The 20627-nt window shown below is 33.9% G+C and overlaps 1 protein-coding gene across 2 annotated transcripts in view; it reads left to right on the top strand.

The window, feature by feature from the left end:
• Nucleotides 1-506: 506 nt before the first annotated feature.
• The window catches only part of LOC126881266 (uncharacterized), a 56655-nt gene continuing 36534 nt past the window's right edge, over nucleotides 507-20627 (top strand). For both annotated transcript variants that reach the window (XM_050645447.1, XM_050645445.1), the window contains exons 1-2: nucleotides 507-907; nucleotides 6447-6667. In XM_050645447.1, coding sequence (XP_050501404.1) covers nucleotides 835-907; nucleotides 6447-6667 — 294 coding nt within the window. In that variant the 5' untranslated portion in view covers nucleotides 507-834. The remainder of the gene's footprint in view (nucleotides 908-6446; nucleotides 6668-20627) is intronic.

The following is a 20627-nucleotide window of genomic DNA, read 5'->3' as shown; positions in this document are numbered from 1 at the left end:
GTATTGAAATAAGTGATAATCACCTTTCCTCTCAAATTTTTTGGTCTTAAAATATTATGTTTAGTCATGTAATCTATTAAAGTTTTCTAAGTACCTACAAATTTTTGGACATCTCTCGTTTAAAAAAATATATTTTATTAACTACAGATTTTTAGAACGCTTTTTGTAGCGGCTCGTTTCAAGTTGCCTCAGGGGGGATTTTGATTTTTTCAGAAAGCTTTTCCGAGACCTTAGTTGACTTGGCCAAATCTGGAGGTCATTCAAAGGATGTCGTCGATCTCTCTTACTTCTTTAGACGTGTCTTCTCTAACGTGGCATGTCTTATGATGGGTCAATTTACAAGAAGAGGAATTAGAACAAAGATTATATACTTACTCGAAACCTCTTCTTAAAAGATATACGAAGCTATATAAAATTGGCACCCATCGAAGAGGTCTACCCCATAGTTGGAATCCCTTCAGCACCAAGGGATAGCAGACTACCCTGCAATAATCCCAAATTAGCATGTCGCAGTATAAAGGGCGACTATGATTAAGTTGTTCAGGACATGGAAGGTAAAGTAAACAAGAACAAAGCTCATAGTTTAATTCCCTAAGGCTCATGTTTGATGCTAGTGTATGACTTAATTATGTTAATTAAATCGTAAAGTATTAAGTTTTATTAAGTACTTTTATATCTTTCAAGGAAAATCGAATCGTTATCAGTATATAATTTTATTATCTATGCGTTGAATTTTATAAACAACACTTCTTATTGTAATATTAAAACATTTCTATCCTATATATAATTAAAAAAAATGTTAGAGTACCATTTTATTCGTACTCATATACCAAGATGATAGCAAAAACGTTGTGTTTTCTTTTAGTGCTTTTCTATGGTCACCAAGTTAATAGTAGAACTACTCAAGGTAAGCTCTGTAGATGATAATAATGATTAAATAAATCTCTCAATAACTGTTTTTTGTACTTGATAATCGTCTAATATTTTATTCAAAAATGTAAGTAACTATATTATATTTAGGGTGTCCCAAAAGTAGTGGAACGGTCGAATATTTCGCGAATTAAACATCGGATCGAAAAACTGAAAAATACGTGTTCAATCATTTTCAAAAATCTATCCAATGACACCAAACACCAACCCCCACTACACCCCCTGGAGGTGGGGTGGGGGGTAACTTTAAAATCTCAAATGGAAACCCTTAGTTTTTCTTGCAGATTTGGATATGATACGTAAACGTAGGCAACTTTTATCCAAGACATTTTTTCGAACTGTGGATAGATGGCGCTACAATTGGAGAAAACGATTTATCCTGATACCATAGGTAAATTAAAGAAACGGTCTAATATCTCGAGAAATACACTTCCAAATGAGAAACCAAAAAACAGGTTTTTAATATTTTTCGAAAACCTATCGACAAACACCAAACATGACCCTCTAACCCACCCCGTGGAGATGGGGCGGGGGGTAAATTTAAAATCTTAAATAGCAACCCCCACTTTTTATTGCAGATTCGAATTCGTCATGAAAAATTAAACAACATTTATTTGAAACATTTTTTAAAATTGCTAATAGATGGCGCTAATAAATCGTAGTTTTCCAATTAAAGCGCCATCTATCAACAATTCTAAAAAATGTTTCGAATAAATGTTGCTTAATTTTTCATGACGAATCCGAATCTGTAATAAAAAGTGGGGGTTGCTATTTAAGATTTTAAATTTACCCCCCACCCCACCTCCAGGGGGTGGGTTGGAGGGTCATGTTTAGTGTTATTCGATAGGTTTTCGAAAAGTATTAAAACCCTTTTTTTTGGTTTCTCATTTGGAAGTGTATTTCTCGAGATATTAGACCGTTTCTATAATTTACCTATGGTATCAGGGTAAATCGTTTTTCCCAATTATAGCGCCATCTATCCACAATTCGAAAAAATGTCTTGAATAAAAGTTACTTACTTTTACGTAACGAATCCAAATCTGTAAGAAAAACTAGGGGTTTCCATTTGAGATTTTAAAGTTACCCCCCACCCCACCTCCAAGGGGTGTAGTGGGGGTTGGTGTTTGGTGTCATTGGATAGATTTTTGAAAATGATTGAACATGTATTTTGCAGTTTTTCGATCCGATGTTTAGTTCGCGAAATATTCGACCGTTCCACTACTTTTGGGACACTCTGTTTATTATCTCTTTCGATACTAGATACAATTTTATGGATTCCAGTGCCGTCATCCGTTTATTTTATGCATTTGAGTATTTAGGTCTAGATTTTCAACATTTAGTTATTTCTTAGTTACTTTTTTTCTTCTTCTTCATGTGCCGTGCTCGATTATCGAGCGTTGGCTATAGTAGTTTTATTGACGAGACGACAGCTCGGAAAAAGGATGCAGAGGATCTGTTTAACCATTCTCTCAGGTTTTTAAGCCATGACGTTCTTCTTCGACCTGGTCCACTTCTTCCGTCTACTTTGCCTTGTATTATTAAATGGAGACTTTATCTCTCTGGGTGTCACATGACATGGCCAAAATATTCAAGTTTTCGATTTTTAACTGTTCTGACGACTTTATTGAAGTGAAAAATAGTACATTGTTTACCGGGTAGGAAAAGCTTAACATTCCTGGACGACTGTGAAGATTGCTAAGTCGAGGCGCAAGCCGAGACTTAGCAACACAGAGTCCAGGAATGTGGCTTTTCCTACGAGGTAAACATACTATTTTTCCGCAAATCGTTTAAAATTCGACAGATATTGATTGATTTAAAAAAAACGCGATAATTTTATTCCCAAATAAATGGTGCTTTGAAATTCCTAATAAAATTACTTGGGTTACTATGGAAACGTATTGAGGTTGAATTGTCAAACTTGACGCTTATAAATTTAATTGCTGGTGTTCTCGAAAGTAAAAATGATAAGTGATGATGGAATTTCCATTCCTGGGACTCCTCCAGAGCTGGTTGAGGCAGTGAATACTGCTTCATTAGAATTATTGCCAAAGAAATCAAGAGAAAAGTACGAAAATGCATACAGACGTTTTATGGATTATCGCATGAGTAAAAATATGTATTATCATTTATGTAGAACACTAACAACTGTACGGAAATATCATTTCCTTACAGTAAGGAAATGACATTTAGTTACAGTAAGGAAGTCCTGACTTTTTCTTCAAGAAATTTTGATAGGAATGTCAAAATTTCCTGGCGATTTGCGGAAAATTGTTTTTTTTTAACCCGTGTTGAGCTGGCCCCCCCACTTGCAAAAATTAAAAAACAAATAGCCCTGATTTATGAGCTATTTATGAGCTCTCATATTCCGCAAACTAAAAATTTTGAGCTCGTTCCACTGAGCAGGAATTTAATACCCTAGTGGGGGGGGGCTGAGTCAGCCCCCCCCACTACTTAAAAATAGGAATATTGAATCGGTTTTTGCGGCAGAATTACGAGCTATTTATGAGCTCTTGAAATTATACAGTTTCGATTTTTGAGCTCATCCCCTTCCCCCTTAAACAACCCTTTAATTGATTTAACTTAAGAGAAAGATGCTGAGAAAACTTAAAATATATCGTATTGCGGATATAATTCATATAGCTTATATACTCTAAGAATAAACTATTAAATCAAGAGCATTTCGATTATTGAGCTACAACCCCTTCGCAAGAAAACCACCCTATCTTCCCGGCTTAAGAGAAAGTTGTACTTAAAATGCATTAAACTAATTATTTGGCGACTACATATCATTTAATAATTTATAAGCTTCCAAATTACGCGCATTTAGATCAGTAGATTGCAATTTATTTTGTATAGTGCAGTCACTGAAGGTAAAAATCAACGATTACCTTCAATTTCGGTGAACCTTCATCGATTTTCACGAAAATTGGTCAGTAGTTAGAGGATACGTCAAGAAACAAAGGTGACATGGTACCACCTTGCGCCTTTACCCTGAGGGTGGATACCGCCCCTTCTCGGGGGTGAAAATTATTTTATAAAAAATAAATGCACAAATCAATAAAAGAACAAATTAAAAGCAAAATTTATTATATAAAGTTAATAAAATAAGTCAATACTTTTTAAGTTATTAAAGATCAAAGATTTTAATTATTTGTGAAAAAAATGCATGTTTTGAAAAGGTTTTTTGTAAATCACTGAAAAACTTTAAGTTTTTACAAAAAAGTTAATAGTAGTTTAATTCGTATAGCTTATATTCTAAGAATAAACTCTTAAATCACGCGTCTTTCGATTATAGAGCTACAACCCCTTCGCAAGAAAACGACCCCATATTCCCGGCTTAAGAGAGAGTTGTTCTTAAAATAATTTAAATTAATTATTTGGCGACTACATATCGTTTACTAATTTATGAGCTTGCAAAATATACGCATCTCAATTATTGAATTGCCATTTTCTTTCTATAGTGCAGTCACTGAAGGTAAAAATCAACTAGTACCTTCGATTTCGGTAAATCTCCATTTATTTTCACGAATTGACAATAACAACTTGGGGTTTTAGCCTGGGGTATATGTCACCCCTTCTCGGGAGTGAAAATTACTTTATTAAAAATAACCCCACAAATCGAGAGAGGGACAAATTGTAAGCAAAATTTGTTATATAATGTGATTAAAATAAATCAATACTTTTTGAGTTATTAAAGATCAAATATTTTAATTTTTGGAAAGAAAATGCATGCTTTAGAGCGATTTTTCATAAATGACTCAAAAACTGTAAGTTTTTACAAAAAAGTTTTCATCACTAAAATTGAAGCTAATAAAAAATATAATAAATTGCTTACTTGAAAAACCCTTAAACCCTTTAATGTTAATTTAAAGTAAGTTATTGGTAATTAAATGTATATTTTTTTCCGCGACTGTTAAAATCTAAGGGTTCAAGCTTAAATAACGGGAAAGAGATGCATTTTATAACACTTAGGTACTAAATACTTGTCAAAATACTTAGAAATACCTATGAAAAATAAGATGCAGAAAAAGTTGACAGTATCAAAATCCGCTCACCAATTTTCGTGAAAATGAATGGAGATTTACCGAAATCGAAGGTACTAGTTGATTTTTACCTTCAGTGACTGCACTATAGAAAGAAAATGGCAATTCAATAATTGAGATGCGTATATTTTGCAAGCTCATAAATTATTAAACGAAATGTAGTCGCCAAATAATTAATTTAAATTATTTTAAGAACAACTCTCTCTTAAGCCGGGAATATGGGGTCGTTTTCTTGCGAAGGGGTTGTAGCTCTATAATCGAAAGACGCGTGATTTAAGAGTTTATTCTTAGAATATAAGCTATACGAATTAAACTACTATTAACTTTTTTGTAAAAACTTAAAGTTTTTCAGTGATTTACAAAAAACCTTTTCAAAACATGCATTTTTTTCACAAATAATTAAAATCTTTGATCTTTAATAACTTAAAAAGTATTGACTTATTTTATTAACCTTATATAATAAATTTTGCTTTTAATTTGTTCTTTTATTGATTTGTGCATTTATTTTTTATAAAATAATTTTCACCCCCGAGAAGGGGTGGTTTCCACCCTCAGGGTAAAGGCGCAAGATGGTACCATGTCACCTTTGTTTCTTGACGTATCCTCTAACCACTGACCAATTTTCGTGAAAATCGATGAAGGTTCACCGAAATTGAAGGTAATCGTTTATTTTTACCTTCAGTGACTGCACTATACAAAATAAATTGCAATTTACTGATCTAAATGCGCGTAATTTGGAAGCTTATAAATTATTAAATGATATGTAGTCGCCAAATAATTAGTTTAACGCATTTTAAATACAACTTTCTCTTAAGCCGGGAAGATAGGGTGGTTTTCTGGCGAAGGGGTTGTAGCTCAATAATCGAAATGCTCTTGATTTAATAGTTTATTCTTAGAGTATATAAGCTATAGGTATTATATTCGCAATACGATATATTTTAAGTTTTCTCAGCATCTTTCTCTTAAGTTAAATCAATTAAAGGGTTGTTTGGGGTGAAGGGGATGAGCTCAAAAATCGAAACTATATAAGTTCAAGAGCTCATAAATAGCTCGTAATTCTGCCGCAAAAACCGATTCAATATTCCTATTTTTAAGTAGTGGGGGGGGGGCTGACTCAGCCCCCCCCCCAGTAGGGTATTAAATTCCTGCTCAGTGGAACGAGCTCAAAATTTTTAGTTTGCGGAATATGAGAGCTCATAAATAGCTCATAAATCAGGGCTATTTGTTTTTTAATTTTTGCAAGTGGGGGGTGCCAGCTCAACACGGTTTTTTTTTTAATTTGTTCAAACAAAATTTTTTAAACGTGCCTCCCGGAACCGTGTGGATTTGAAGGACCTTTTTTTGAATGTTTGTGCAAAAAAAAACGAATCGGAATAATTTACCTAACGGGGGCAACGATACAGCTTGGTCTAAATTACTTGTTACAATAATAGATACGCCTTAAAATTATTTTTTTTTCTGTTAATATTGTAGGTGATGTCGTTGAGTGGCAGGATTATAATCCCGATTCTATCCCTGACGATGCAATCCCGTCTGGTGGCACATTAGATGGGCAGGATATTTATATTGGATTAGTGCACTTTAATAATAAAGAATTTGAAGGTTTTATACCTACAAATATTATCGGTGGACAAAAATGTGTGCATATTCCTGTAGGTTTGGAAGAGATTGAAACAGTCTGTGATGACATTAAGGTAAAATTAATATTTTTATACAGTGTGTCAATTTTAAAACTTACAATGGGTTATATCTCTCGAACAAATGTCGATATGGAAAAATGCTTAAAACCGTTTCTAGGATAGTAAGGGAGAACTAAAATGACATGAAAGAGAACTCACCCCCATCAACTCCCTAGGCCCCACCCACCACAACCAAAAAAGTTTAAATTGCAAACCCCTACTTATGATACATAATTGAAAAGGCTATAACATCAGCCGGCTTACTATGACTTTTGTATTTTTGTAATGCTATCTCCGGACTATTATTTTGAATGATAAGTGTACGTCGCGTCGGTACTTTTTTCTCTTAAATAAAAACTTAAGTTGAAAACATCTTTTTTTTTCGGGTTTTGTCAGATTCAATAATTTTTGGTTTATTTGAGACATTTAAATTAATATCATTAGTTTTCACCATTTGTACGATCGGTACTGTCATTCAGCTGTAGTTGTTGTCACGATGGTTTACAGCAGTCATGTCAAAGATACGGCCCGCGGGCCGCATCCGGCCCCCGGGCCATACCAATACGGCCCGCGATCGCAATGTGTCACAGAAAGAAGAATCATGTTTTTTAGAGCTTTTAGACTTCACTCGATGGCTCTACGGAAGTTTTAAAATGCGTACACTACACTACATTTATAAGTCATTTCAAAGGCAGCGCGTGCCTAGACAAGCGAGAGAGATAGACAGTAACACCATCTCTTAGCGGAAACACCCTATTATTTTTGTTGAGAACAATAGAATCTTCCATGCGCTTCGAGTCTAGACTAGAACCTTCCTTATCGATATAAAAGAAGTGCGTCGACGTGTCACGTGAGTCAGTTGCGAAGTAGTGGTTGAGAAGGTATTGTACATTTGTTTGTGTCGTGCGTGTGCGATATCCATAATTGTGTCGAGTTCCATATTTGTTACGATTTCGGCATAATGTCACAAAAACGTAAAGTTGATAGTGAACGTAGAGTTTTTCAGTCTAAATGGGAAAATGCATATTTTTTCATAGAATGGAAAGGTAAACCACTGTGTTTGATTTGCAATCAAACAGTTGCTGTTTGTAAGGAGTTTAACTTCAAGAGACACTATGATACGAATCATAAATCAAAATTCGATTGTTACACTGAAAAAATAAGAATGGACAGATTGTCATCTTTAAAATCTAAACTTCAAGGTCAACAATCGATGTTTACTAAAGCTAATACTGAGAGCGAAGATGCCCTGAAATCAAGTTTTATTATTGCATTAGAAATCGCGAAGAGATCAAAACCTTTCACTGATGGTGATTTTATTAAAGACTGTATGTTGAAAGTTGCCGATGTTTCATTTCCATTTCAAAAGTCAATAATTCAAAATATTTCGCTGTCAAGAAACACTGTTGATTCAAGAATAAATGATTTATCTCAAAATTTGGTTCTTCAACTGAAGGAGAAAATTAAGGAATTTACAAACTTTTCACTGGCTGTTGATGAGAGCACTGATACTGTTGATACAGCTCAACTTGCTGTTTTTATACGAGGTATTAACAGTAACTTTGAAATAACTGAAGAACTATTAAAGTGCGTTCCATTGACAGGTACTACAACAGCAAATGATATTTATTCTGCATTGGAGCATTTGATGGCAGAATATGGACTCGATTGGAATATACTTAGCAGCACAACTACGGATGGCGCTCCTGCCATGGTTGGCCAACATTCGGGCGTTGTAACTAAATTAAAACAGAAAACATCAGGAAATTTTGTGGGATTTCACTGTATAATTCACCAGGAATCATTGGCATCCAAACATTTAAAAATGGACCATGTCATGCAACCTATAATTAAAATAGTAAATTTTATAAGGAGCAGAGGACTAAATCACCGACAGTTCAGGCAGTTTTTACAAGATTTGGACGAAAAGTTTTCTGATGTCCCTTATTTCACCGAAGTTCGTTGGCTCAGTCGAGGAGTAGTTTTAGAAAGATTTTTTGCATTACGTGACCCTATTCAAGCTTTCATGTTAGAAAAAGGCAACCCAATTGATTATGACAATGACTGGTGGGTTGATTGTGCCTTTTTGGTAGATATGAATAAACACTTGACTGATCTGAATGTAAAGTTACAGGGTAAAAATCTGATTGTCACTCAAATGTACTCATGTATTCAAGCCTTTGAAACAAAGTTGAGGCTGTGGGAAAATCAGGTAAAAAATCAAACTTTGGATCATTTCCCTCATTTAAAATCATTTGGCACAGTGGATCAAAAAAAATTGGATCAATATTCTCAACTTCTGCAAAATCTTATCACGGAATTCAACAATCGTTTTGAAGACTTCCACAAAATGAATGAAATGGAATTCCCAATTTTCAACAATCCATTCAATTTTGAAGCTTCACAGGCACCAGTTCATTTGCAAATGGAGTTGATAGATCTTCAATCGGACAGTATTTTGAAAGAAAAATTTAAAGAGGTTAACGCACTTACATTTTATACACAATATTTCAAGAGTTTGGATAACTACCCGGAATTAAAAAAGCATGCAGCACGCATTCTGTGCATGTTTGGTAGCACCTATTTATGTGAGCAGATGTTTTCCGTCATGAAAATAAATAAGAACAAACATCGCACAAGACTTACAAATGAACATCTCCAATCAATTCTTAAAATAAATACAACGAATATGATACCTGACATCAATGAGCTTGTCAAAAACAAGAGAAGTCAGGTATCTGGATCCTCGAGCTCAAAATAATTACCCTCTTTTATAACTTTGATATGATTTTTAACAACCGTATATTATAAGTATACTATTAAATAAAATGTTATAATAATTCAGTACATTTTTTTTTTATTTGAATCTGGCCCGCCGACACATTCTGAATTTAATATATGGTCCTCTGCAAAATTGAGTTTGACACCCCTGGTTTACAGTATACCTGAAAGTGTGGAAATCATTTTCATATTTGCCTCCCAGAATTAGTGTTATTTACGAGCAGCTCAAATATTTAATGAAAGGCATTTACGACCAAGGCAACCTAGCTCTAGACGAAGATTTGCTGCACTTCCAACAAGATGGAGCACCTCCTCGCTATGCAGCTCCAGTTAAGCACTGGTTGGATACTAATTATCCGAACAAATGGATTGGAAGGATAGGTCCTATTGAATGGCCACCGAGGTCACCAGACTTACCGCCACCTGACTTTTTTCTATGGCCTTAAGTCAGTTGTTTATAAAACTCAACCTGCGTCACTTGGGGAATTGCGAGAAAGAATTACTCGAGCATGTCGCGCTATTACTAGCACAATATTTGCCAAAGTTCGTGCATAATTTGAAAATAATCTGTATTATTGTTTACGAAACAATGTTTACAAACTTTGAACATTTATTTAATTGACATTTTTACCAAATTTGTAGTTTAACAAAAACCTCATCAAATTTTCCATTTAAGCCAAAGTTTCACAGTTATTGCTTCACCCTGTATAATTATTATCTATATCATTGGATAGCATTTTTTACAGCCTTTTTCAATGATGTATCACAAGTAGGGGTTTGCAATTTAAACTTTTTTGGTTGTGGTGGTTGGGGCCTAGGGGGTTGATGGGGGTGAGTTCTCTTTCATGTCATTTTAGTTCCCCCTTACTATCCTAGAAACGGTTTTAAGCATTTTTCGATATCAGCATTTGTTCGTGAGATATAACCCATTGTAAGTTTTAAAATTGACACACTGTATAATCTAACAATAAAACATTGAAAACGTTTGTTTTCTATACTTCCACAAAATTTATTACAACTAAGTGACTAGGTGACTACAGCTGTTTCGGCAGAGTGCCTTTCTCAAGTGATCACTTGAGAACCTATAGGTGACTACAACTGTTTCGGCAGAGTGCCTTTCTCAAGTTCTCAAGTGATCACTGGAGAAAGGCACTCTGCCAAAACAGCTGTAGTCACCTAGTCACTTAGTTGTAATACATTTTGGGGAAGTATAGAAAACAACCGTTTTCAGTGTTTTATTGTTAGATAAAATGAACTTCCATCAAGTAACGGTCGAATCCATCAATTATTTTTACTTATATAAGAAAATGCAAAATTTTTGTGTGAGTAATGTAGTACGGTCTGACCATATTCACTTTGTATTTCAAATTTACCGTCCTATAACACTTCTCAATATAATGTATAAACTCCTAACAAAAATTTTAACCAATAGATTGACGACAAAATTCGACGAATACCAGTCGAAAGAACAAGCTGGTTTTAGAAAGGGATTTAGCACAAGTGATCAATTATTAAGTATGAAAATCCTTATAGAACGAGCAAATGAATACAACATCCCTCTATATGTAGCGTTCATAGATTTCGAAAAGGCTTTTGACAGTGTCGAACATTGGGCAGTGAAAAGTTCTTTGATTAACAGCAGAATTGACCACAGATATACATACCTAATAGCCAATTTATACATATAAAGATGCCACACAACAAAGTATACGAAGGAACACAATCAAGTCAAATAAATAGAGGCGTAAGCCAGGGTGACACAATATCACCGAAACTTTTCAATCAGGTTCTGGAAGATATTTTTAAGAGATTAGAATGGGAAGAAAAAGGTATAAAAATTTGTGGACAACGCTTGAACCACGTAAGGTACGCCGATGACATCGTATTGATAACCGATAAAAAAGAAGAACTGTTTGAAATGATGAAAGAACTGGACATAGAAGCCGAAAAGATAGGTCTTAATATGAATTACAGCAAGACCAAAATCATAACAAATACAGATGAGGACATCACAATGAGGATCGGACAAGATGAAATAGAACAAGTTCACGATTATATATATCTGGGTCAAATTATAAAACTTAACAAGGAAAACCAAACAGCAGAGATCAAAAGACGAGTTATAGTCCATTCTTTCACGGTTTTTGCTCTAAATTTTAAAGAACCGCTTGGATTAACATGAAATTTGGCATACATAGCTTACATGTCAAAGAAAAAAAGTGATATTGTGCCGATGTGTGCTTTTGCCCTGGGGGTGACTTTAACCCCCTCTTGGGGTGAAAAAATATATGTCCAAAATAAGTCCGGAAATGGGTAAACTGACTAATTTTAAGTAACTTTTGTTCTATAGAGCTTTTTCGCCAAGTCAACACTTTTCGAGTTATTTGCGAGTGAATATGTTCATTTTTCAACAAAATAACCACATTTTTAGACGGTTTTTCGCAAATAACTCAAAAAGTAAGTATTTTGTCGAAAAAAACGTTCTTAGCAAAAATATAGCCTATAAAAAAGTAAAACAATGGTGTACGCGTTAGGTCTCTGGATCTCGTAGAACCAGAGTTATAGCCAATGAAAAATAGATTCATATTCACCAAATTTCAAATAGAATATTTCGACGTAAAATATCCAAATAATTAAGCATTTTTTGGGAAAAACCCATTAAAACTTTTTTAAAGTGTTTAAAAAAAGCTTTATTTCTGTTTTTACAAAAAGTTTCTAGCTTTAAATTTAAGCAAGCTACGCTCAAAATAAATTTGGTCACTTTTGTTTTTGCAAAAAAAAAATCGGGAAGACCACCCCCTAATTAGCAACTTAAATGAAATTAATCGTTACCGCTCCACAAATTATTTTACTTATGTTGTGTTTATATGATCTGTAAGTTTCATCGATTTAAAGTGCTTATTTTTGAAAAAATTTGGTTTCAAAATAAAATTTTTAAAAATTTTAATTTTGAAAAATATGCTTTTTTTCAAAATAACTTAAAAACTGTTAGAGATACCAAAAATCTCGAAAAACAAAAAAAGTCAGATTTGCTTTTCTGAATATCATGTATTTTTTTGTTTTTCTGTTAGACAAAAATTGATTGAGATTTGGTGTTTCTAAATTTGCATACATTCGTGATCAGTGACTCGTTCAACCCCTTTTAACTACAGCCCTTTCAATAATAAGGACTTTGAACCGATGAAACTTACAGACCATATAAACAATATATATGTTATATGAGAAAATATTAACCTTGAACTAGCCTAAGTTCGCCGACTTCATATTTCATCATACCATTCCCACAGAAACCGCTGAGCAAGCAGCAGAGGAACTTTGTACGAACCGTTGGCCAACATTCATGGGAACAGCGATTCAGCACTTTATACCAAACCTATAAATTACCATTTTCAGATGCCGGGACCACTCTTAGCTGCAACTTCGACCAGTCCAGTTATTGTAGTCATTTTAAATTAATTTAACTTTGTACTATTATGTAAACTTATTGTGTAACAAATAAAATCTTTTTTTAAAAAGTCAAATACGTGATCAGTGATCTAACAATTGGCGCAGTCAGTAGGATCCGTTTAACGTTGCTAGAACACGTGTATACTCACTGGCAGCGGCGGATTCTTATCCCTTAACGGATCAAAGAATCTACGGAAGTCCTCACTCCTGTGAACTACGGAAGGAACACCCAGTGAAGCCCCTGGTAGCCGAGCAGAGAGAACAAGACGACCCTTAAAGAAGAAAGCATCTCCGAACAACCTCACTCCTGTGATCTACGGAAGGAACACCTAGTGAAGCCCCTGGTAGCTGAGCAGAGAGAACAAGGCGTCCCGATGTTCTTCTTTATGTAAGTGGATTTTGAATCATCTCGTTAATAATTTTGTTTTAATAATTTACGAAATTGACTATACTGCAAGTCAATTATTAATCAAGATACATAAAAAAAATAAAATACAATTTGATTATCTAATATTTGAAAGTATTAATATTGACATTTTTCTTTATACTATTTTATACTGATATTTTATTGACATATTTTTATTACTTGGTATATTTCTACCATATTTTATTGACATATTTTTACTTGCTATATTTTTGGTATATTTTCTCTTGATATTTTTATTGATATATTTGATACATTTTTATTGATATATTATTTGATATTTTTATTGATACATTTTGTCTCTATATAACATTTTTATTTTTATTGATACATTTTGCCATTTATATACCACTACATATTTTTTTTCTCCCTTACATACAGATATTTTATATTTCTCCAGACTTCTTTTTTTCATATTCGTTTAAAAATATCCCGCAAAATGCCCGAGACACGTTCCCAAACTCAACAAGAAATCGAACCATATAAGCTTTCGGAAATTTTTTCCATTATCCCAGAATTTGAAGGCGATCCGATTTCTCTTTCAACATTTTTAGATGCGTGCGACTGTGCTATTAAGATGGCTACAGGCGATCAGCGCGTTCTTTTAACGATTCACATAAAAAATAAACTCAAAGGTAAAGCTGCACAGCTTATTAATTCTAGAAAACCACTTTCTTATAAAGAAATAAAACAATTACTAAATCTACATTTCGGAGACAGTCGAGACCTGACCTCCTTAATACAAGACTTACAAAGACTAAGACAACTATCTAACGAATCTCCTCTAACTTTCTTTAATCGCTTACAAGTTTTGAATGCAAAAATGTACGCCTCGATCCAAATTGCAGATTTATCCGCAGAACAAAAAACCGCCCAATGTGACTTAATCGATACCATGGCCCTAAACACACTTTTAACCGGTTTAGAACCTCGTCTAGGACAAATTATTAGGGCTAGTAACCCTAAAGATCTCATTGAAGCAAGCAATCGTATCCGACGCGAACTTCAATTGTCATATTTTGAAGAACAAAAATCCAATTCTAAGACAACTATTCCTAAACCCTCTCAGCCAATGAGAAGACCCTCGTCTCAATTTACAAAATGCACAAATTGTGGCCGAATAGGTCATCAAAATTTTGAATGCCGTTCTTCCCGTTTCGTACAACCAAATCAATCTTTTTCTAGGCCTAACGGTTATCAAAACCAATATAATAATGGACCTAACAACTATCAAAACAATCAAAACCCTAATAAGAATCAATATTCCTCCAACAATCCAAATTTCAACCAACAGAGACCTTCCTTTTCATCTCAAAATCAAAATCAAAATCGTCCATCCGTTATTCAAAGAAACCCAAATTTTCAAAGGGCACATGTTCTAAATGAATACCCTGATGAAATGACGACTAACTATTATACAGACGATTACTATACAGATAATAATTATTATAATACCGATAACTACGAAAACTATGAAACAGATTATTATACAGAAAATAATCCACAAACAGATAACTTTTACGAAACCAATAATACACTCGACACAGAAAATTATCAGGATTTTCTTTCACTTCAGAATCAAAATCATCCTCCCAACCATACGAACCATTCAACGGATATTACGAATATCCAAGAACAAATCCAGGCACTCAACTTAGACAATTTTCATCCGGATCTCAATTTTCCCGAACAAAGGTTCCTGTAACCCCATTTCATACCATGAGTTCCAAAAATTTATATTACATTAACGATGCTACCAACACTTTTAAACTTTTAATCGACACAGGTGCTGGAATCACTGTTTTCAAAGAAAACACAGCACGCAATTATCATAATAGATTTCCTGAAAACGTTACTATCCAAGGTATAACCGATCAAAAATTGTTAATAACAGAATCTGTCCTTATTCCTTTCACTGACGATAATCCCCACAAAGTCTTTATTTTCAATTTAGACATTGACTTCGATGGCATAATAGGCCTAGACTTTCTAGATCATTATGAATGCGTAATAGATCTCAAATCCCGACAGTTGCATACAAATTTTAAAACTCTCACCCTTCACAAGGTAGGACACGATACAAACACACCTCCTAAAGACATATCACCGACACACCCTACGGAAACAAGACAAAACGAACCTAAAATAAAAATTAAACCAGATTCTAAACAGGAATCAAATTTAAAATACCAAAACCCTATGAATGAAAAATACACTATCGTAAATAACCGAGATCAAGACAAAAATCTTGAAAGACCGGAGAGAAAACGAATAAAAGGAAAAAACATAATTACCATTGACAGCCGGACCGAACAAATATGCAGACTAAAATGCAACTTATCAAATACAGATGCCATATTATCAGCTCAAGAAATAGAAAAAGTTAGATTACCTCATGCATTAGTTCATGTAGACGAAAATGGAGAATTCTTAACTTCCGTCCTAAATGCTAATGCTATGCCGAAGACAATCGAATTTTCAGACATTTCCATTGAATCTTTCAAAAATTCGGAGACAATCCTAGCCTACAACGGAAATGATTTTGGAGAACCCGTAGTAGATAGAACAAGAATAATTAAAGAACAACTAAGAATTGATCACCTAAATTGCGAAGAACAAGAACTGATTTTAGATATCTGTACTGAATATGCAGATATATTTTATGTCGAAGGCGACAAATTGACTTTCACAAACGAAATCAAGCACAAAATCGATACAAACAACGCTAAACCTATCTTCACTAAATCCTATAAATATCCTCAAATACATAAGGAAGAGGTAAAGACGCAAATTAATAAAATGTTAGAAGAAGGAATAATCCAGAAAAGCGTGTCGCCATATTCGAGTCCAGTCTGGGTTGTACCGAAGAAATTGGATGCCTCAGGGAAACAAAAATGGCGAGTTGTTATTGATTATCGCAAGCTTAACGAACTGACAGTACAAGACCGTTATCCTCTACCACAAATATCAGAACTATTAGACCAATTAGGAAGATGCCAATACTTCACAACACTAGATTTAGCGTCTGGATTTCACCAGATTGAAATAGAGCCACAAGACATCCAGAAAACGGCCTTTTCCGTCGAAAATGGGCATTATGAATTTGTCCGCATGCCATTCGGACTAATGAATGCTCCATCTACTTTCCAAAGAGTAATGGACAACATCCTCTTGGGAATACAAAACGAAAGATGCCTAGTATACATGGATGACATAATTATCTACTCACCCACTATCCATGATCACATGTCACGACTAACAGAAGTTTTTAAAAGGTTACGAAAAGCAAATTTAAAAATACAGCCAGACAAATGCGAATTTTTAAGAAAAGAAGTGGCATATTTGGGCCCCCTTGTAACAGAAAATGGTGTAAAAACAAATCCAGCTAAAATTTCTTGCATCAAAAACTTCCCGGAACCAAAGAACACCAAAGAAATAAAATCATTTTTAGGCTTAGCCGGTTACTACAGAAGATTTATTCCAAATTTTGCAAAAATTTCTAAACCACTTACGAAACTACTCCAGAAAGACGTACCTTTTATCTTTAATTCTGAATGCAAAGAAGCCTTTAACGAACTCAAAAATATTCTAACATCAGATCCAATACTCATATATCCGAATTTTGAGGAACCATTTTTACTAACAACTGACGCTAGTGCATTCGCGATTGGAGCCGTTCTATCACAAGGCCCAATAGGAAAAGATTTACCCATAGCTTATGCCTCCAGAACGTTATGCGGTGCAGAAACAAAATATTCAACCATAGAGAGAGAATTACTAGCTATTGTGTGGGCAGTCAAACATTTTAGACCATACCTTTTTGGCCGAAAATTCACACTTATTACCGATCATCGACCCCTTACATGGCTTTTCTCGATAAAAGATCCCGGAAGCCGATTAGCGCGTTGGCGCCTAAAACTCGAAGAATACAATTATAAAATAGAACATCGTGCAGGAAAAATAAACAGAAACGCTGATGCCCTCTCAAGGATTAAGATTAACCATTTTAAGGATTGTGCAAACTTTCAATCGAAAATCACATTACATGCATCGAATGAAGACGACACGGACACACAAGAAAACGAGGAAGACAACGATGAAGAAGATATAGAAAAAATGTCCGAAGAACTTGACAAGTTTATCGAACTTTATAGAACTAAGTCGATAATCGATTATTCTAAAGTTGAAATATCGAATACGGACTTATTAGACAAATCTAACAAAAATATTGTTACCTTTTTCTGGCAAAATAAACTTGAAGAACTTCACGAGAAAATAATGAATGACATATTCGAAGAAAACATGGAATATAGTAACAGAAGAATTAATATTGTACACAGCAAAACAGTAAAAGATCGAAAATATTTTATTATACCATTACCTTTTGATCCCGAACGAGTAATATCACACCTGTTTCTTGTACTTTTTGCAAATAAAGATCAATTCGATGAATCAAAAATATATTGTGTCGAAAATAATCTCGAACTACCTATTCTAGAGATATTTTCTTATATTTTTGCTGACAAAGTATTAAAATTAAGAATCTGTCAAAATATAATTAAAACAGCCAGCGAAGACGAAATCCCTCAAATTTTAGATCATTACCATTGTGGTAAAATAATTTACACCGTGGAATAAACGAAACTGTCAGAAGAATAAAACAAAAATATAATTGGAAAAATTTAACAAAAGATGTAGAGAAATTTGTAAAAGCATGTGAAATTTGCCAAAAAGTTAAAATTTGTAGAAAAAACTTAAGTGGACCACTAGTCATAACAGAAACTCCAAAAACACCATTCGAAAGAATCAATATGGACATATTCGAATACCCAACTAGAAATTATGCATTAACTATTCGTGACGAACTGACAAAATTCACACAAGCCTATCCTTTAGAAGACAAAAGAGCAGTAACAGTAGCCAAGACACTTTTACTCTTCTTTCAACACTATGGAACACCATTAAGAATTCATTGCGACTGCGGTCGAGAATTCGAGAATGCTATAATCAAAGACCTATGCGAATTATACGACATCAAACTAACATTTTCTAGTGTTAACCATCCACAATCTAATGGATCCGTAGAGAGATTTCATGCCACACTCTCAGAAATGATTAGAGCAAATCAAGCCGAAAACCCAAACGATCATCCCTTCACTATACTTCCTTATGCAATAATATGCTATAACAACACAAAAAATAAAACTCACGGTTTTACACCATATGAACTTATATTTGGGCACACTGCAGGCCGACCACCAGAAACTCTATACAATCAAAAAACACTAATGAGTAAATATATTCGAGACCTGAATAATCGCATGGAATATTTTTACAAAGTAGCCAGAGCAAAAACAGAGAGACAGAAAGAAAAGGCAAAAGTAAGATTTGACGAAAATATTTCAGCACAAAGACCTGATTTTAAAATTGGTGATAAAGTCTACGTAAAAGAATCCCAAATTAAATCAAAATCGGAAAATCTTTTTAATGGACCTTTCGAAATTCAAGAAATTTTTACAAATTCCGCAATTATCCTAAATCCCAAAACTAACCAAACTTCTAAAGTAAATTTTGACAGACTAAAACTTTATTTTGAATAATTTTCCTTTACAGATTCTATGGACTCCTTTCTATCGTCCAATCCCATATTCTCCTCACTCCCATTAATAACACAATTGGAATATTTTTCCATGAAAAAGGAACTATACGAATATCTAACGACAAATGGACTTTACTTGTTTACAAAGAATTATTGCCTATCAAAACTACAATATCCAACAATGACAAAATTTTGGAAAACCTATTAGAAAAATTTATTAACGTGGATACACCGAGAAAACTTGCCTTTCAAGCCGAAGTACAGACACATGTTAGTCTGCTAAAACAAATCTCAAACTCCGTTAACTTAAAATATAAAGAAATAACCTCTGACACAGTACCTTATAATAAACGCGTAAAACGCGGTTTAGTAAATGGTATTGGAACAATATGGAAATCCATTACTGGAAATTTGGACGCCTCTGACGGCGAATACTTTAATAAATGTATAAATAAGATAAACTCCGATGAAACTCAAATTGAAAATCTCTTAAAAAATCAAATATCTGTTACCACTTCAATTATAAAAACTTTCAACACTTCTATTCAAAAATTGCAAATAGACGAAGAAACCTTTAACAACGACTTAAAAACTATAGAGACTACACTTCTGGACATTAATAATGACATCTCCTTTTACCAAGCACAATTACAAATACTAGATTTATGTGAGTCCTTAATGGAAAGCTACGTATTTTTAGAAAATTATTTAAATGATATACTAAATTCTATCACATTCTCTCGCCTGCAAATTTTACATAGTTCTATTATTTCGCCCATAGACTTAATGGAAGCATTAAAAGAAATCTCACAGTCATTACAAAATAACGTTTTGCCTCTACCCACTTATATGTCAAATATAGCTCAGTATATTGACATAATAAAACTACAAGCTTATCAGCTCGATTCAAAAATTGTTTTTGTTCTCGAAATTCCGTTAGTTGATCCCGAAATCTTCACTTTGTATCAACTATATTCAATACCAATATTAGATAATCAAACTGGTTTTCATCATATACTTTCAACTGTTCATAAATACATAGCGCGAGATGATGATTCAATTTCATATGTCTTACCCATGGACACCGAAAAATGCAATCAAATCAGTCAAAACCAAAGAATGTGTACAGACATTCTTCCGTACCCCATAGACACCGATGCTATATGCGAAGCCCAGCTTTTGAAACCTCTCAGCAACTTGCCAAAAACTTGCCAGATGTCCATGCTCTTGGCACAAGGTTACAACGTTCAAGAAATTGACCGAAATTTATGGTTGCTAACCATTTCCGATCCATTACCAGTAACAATCAAATGTGCAAGAAAAGATGTCACTACACGAATAATCAAAACAAATTCAATCTTAAGATTAATTCCCGAATGTATTGCATTCATTGGCAGTACCAGAATTCATGCCAAAGACCAAATCGAGAAATATACAAATATTACGTATAGAAGTCACCCAGTTAACGTACCCTACAGATGCTGTGACCATTTTGAGACAAAGAGTCACCTATCAAAATTGAAACCACTAAAACTCAGTAAGATCAACGTAGATGACTTAAATATTGCACAACACAAATTGGACCAATATTCAGAAGAACTGGACCATATCATGAGCCAATCATTCATCGAGGAACATTTACCCTTATTCACCATATCTACCTTATCCCTGATTATCATCCTAGTTATCTTATACCTTTGCTGTAAATATCGAACCAAAATATT

The sequence above is a fragment of the Diabrotica virgifera genome, chromosome 3 (genome assembly GCF_917563875.1).
Source record: "Diabrotica virgifera virgifera chromosome 3, PGI_DIABVI_V3a".
NCBI classification, from domain to species: domain Eukaryota; kingdom Metazoa; phylum Arthropoda; class Insecta; order Coleoptera; family Chrysomelidae; genus Diabrotica; species Diabrotica virgifera.
The sequence above is the reverse complement of the archived record's forward strand: the minus strand, read 5'-3'. Positions and strand labels throughout refer to the sequence as shown.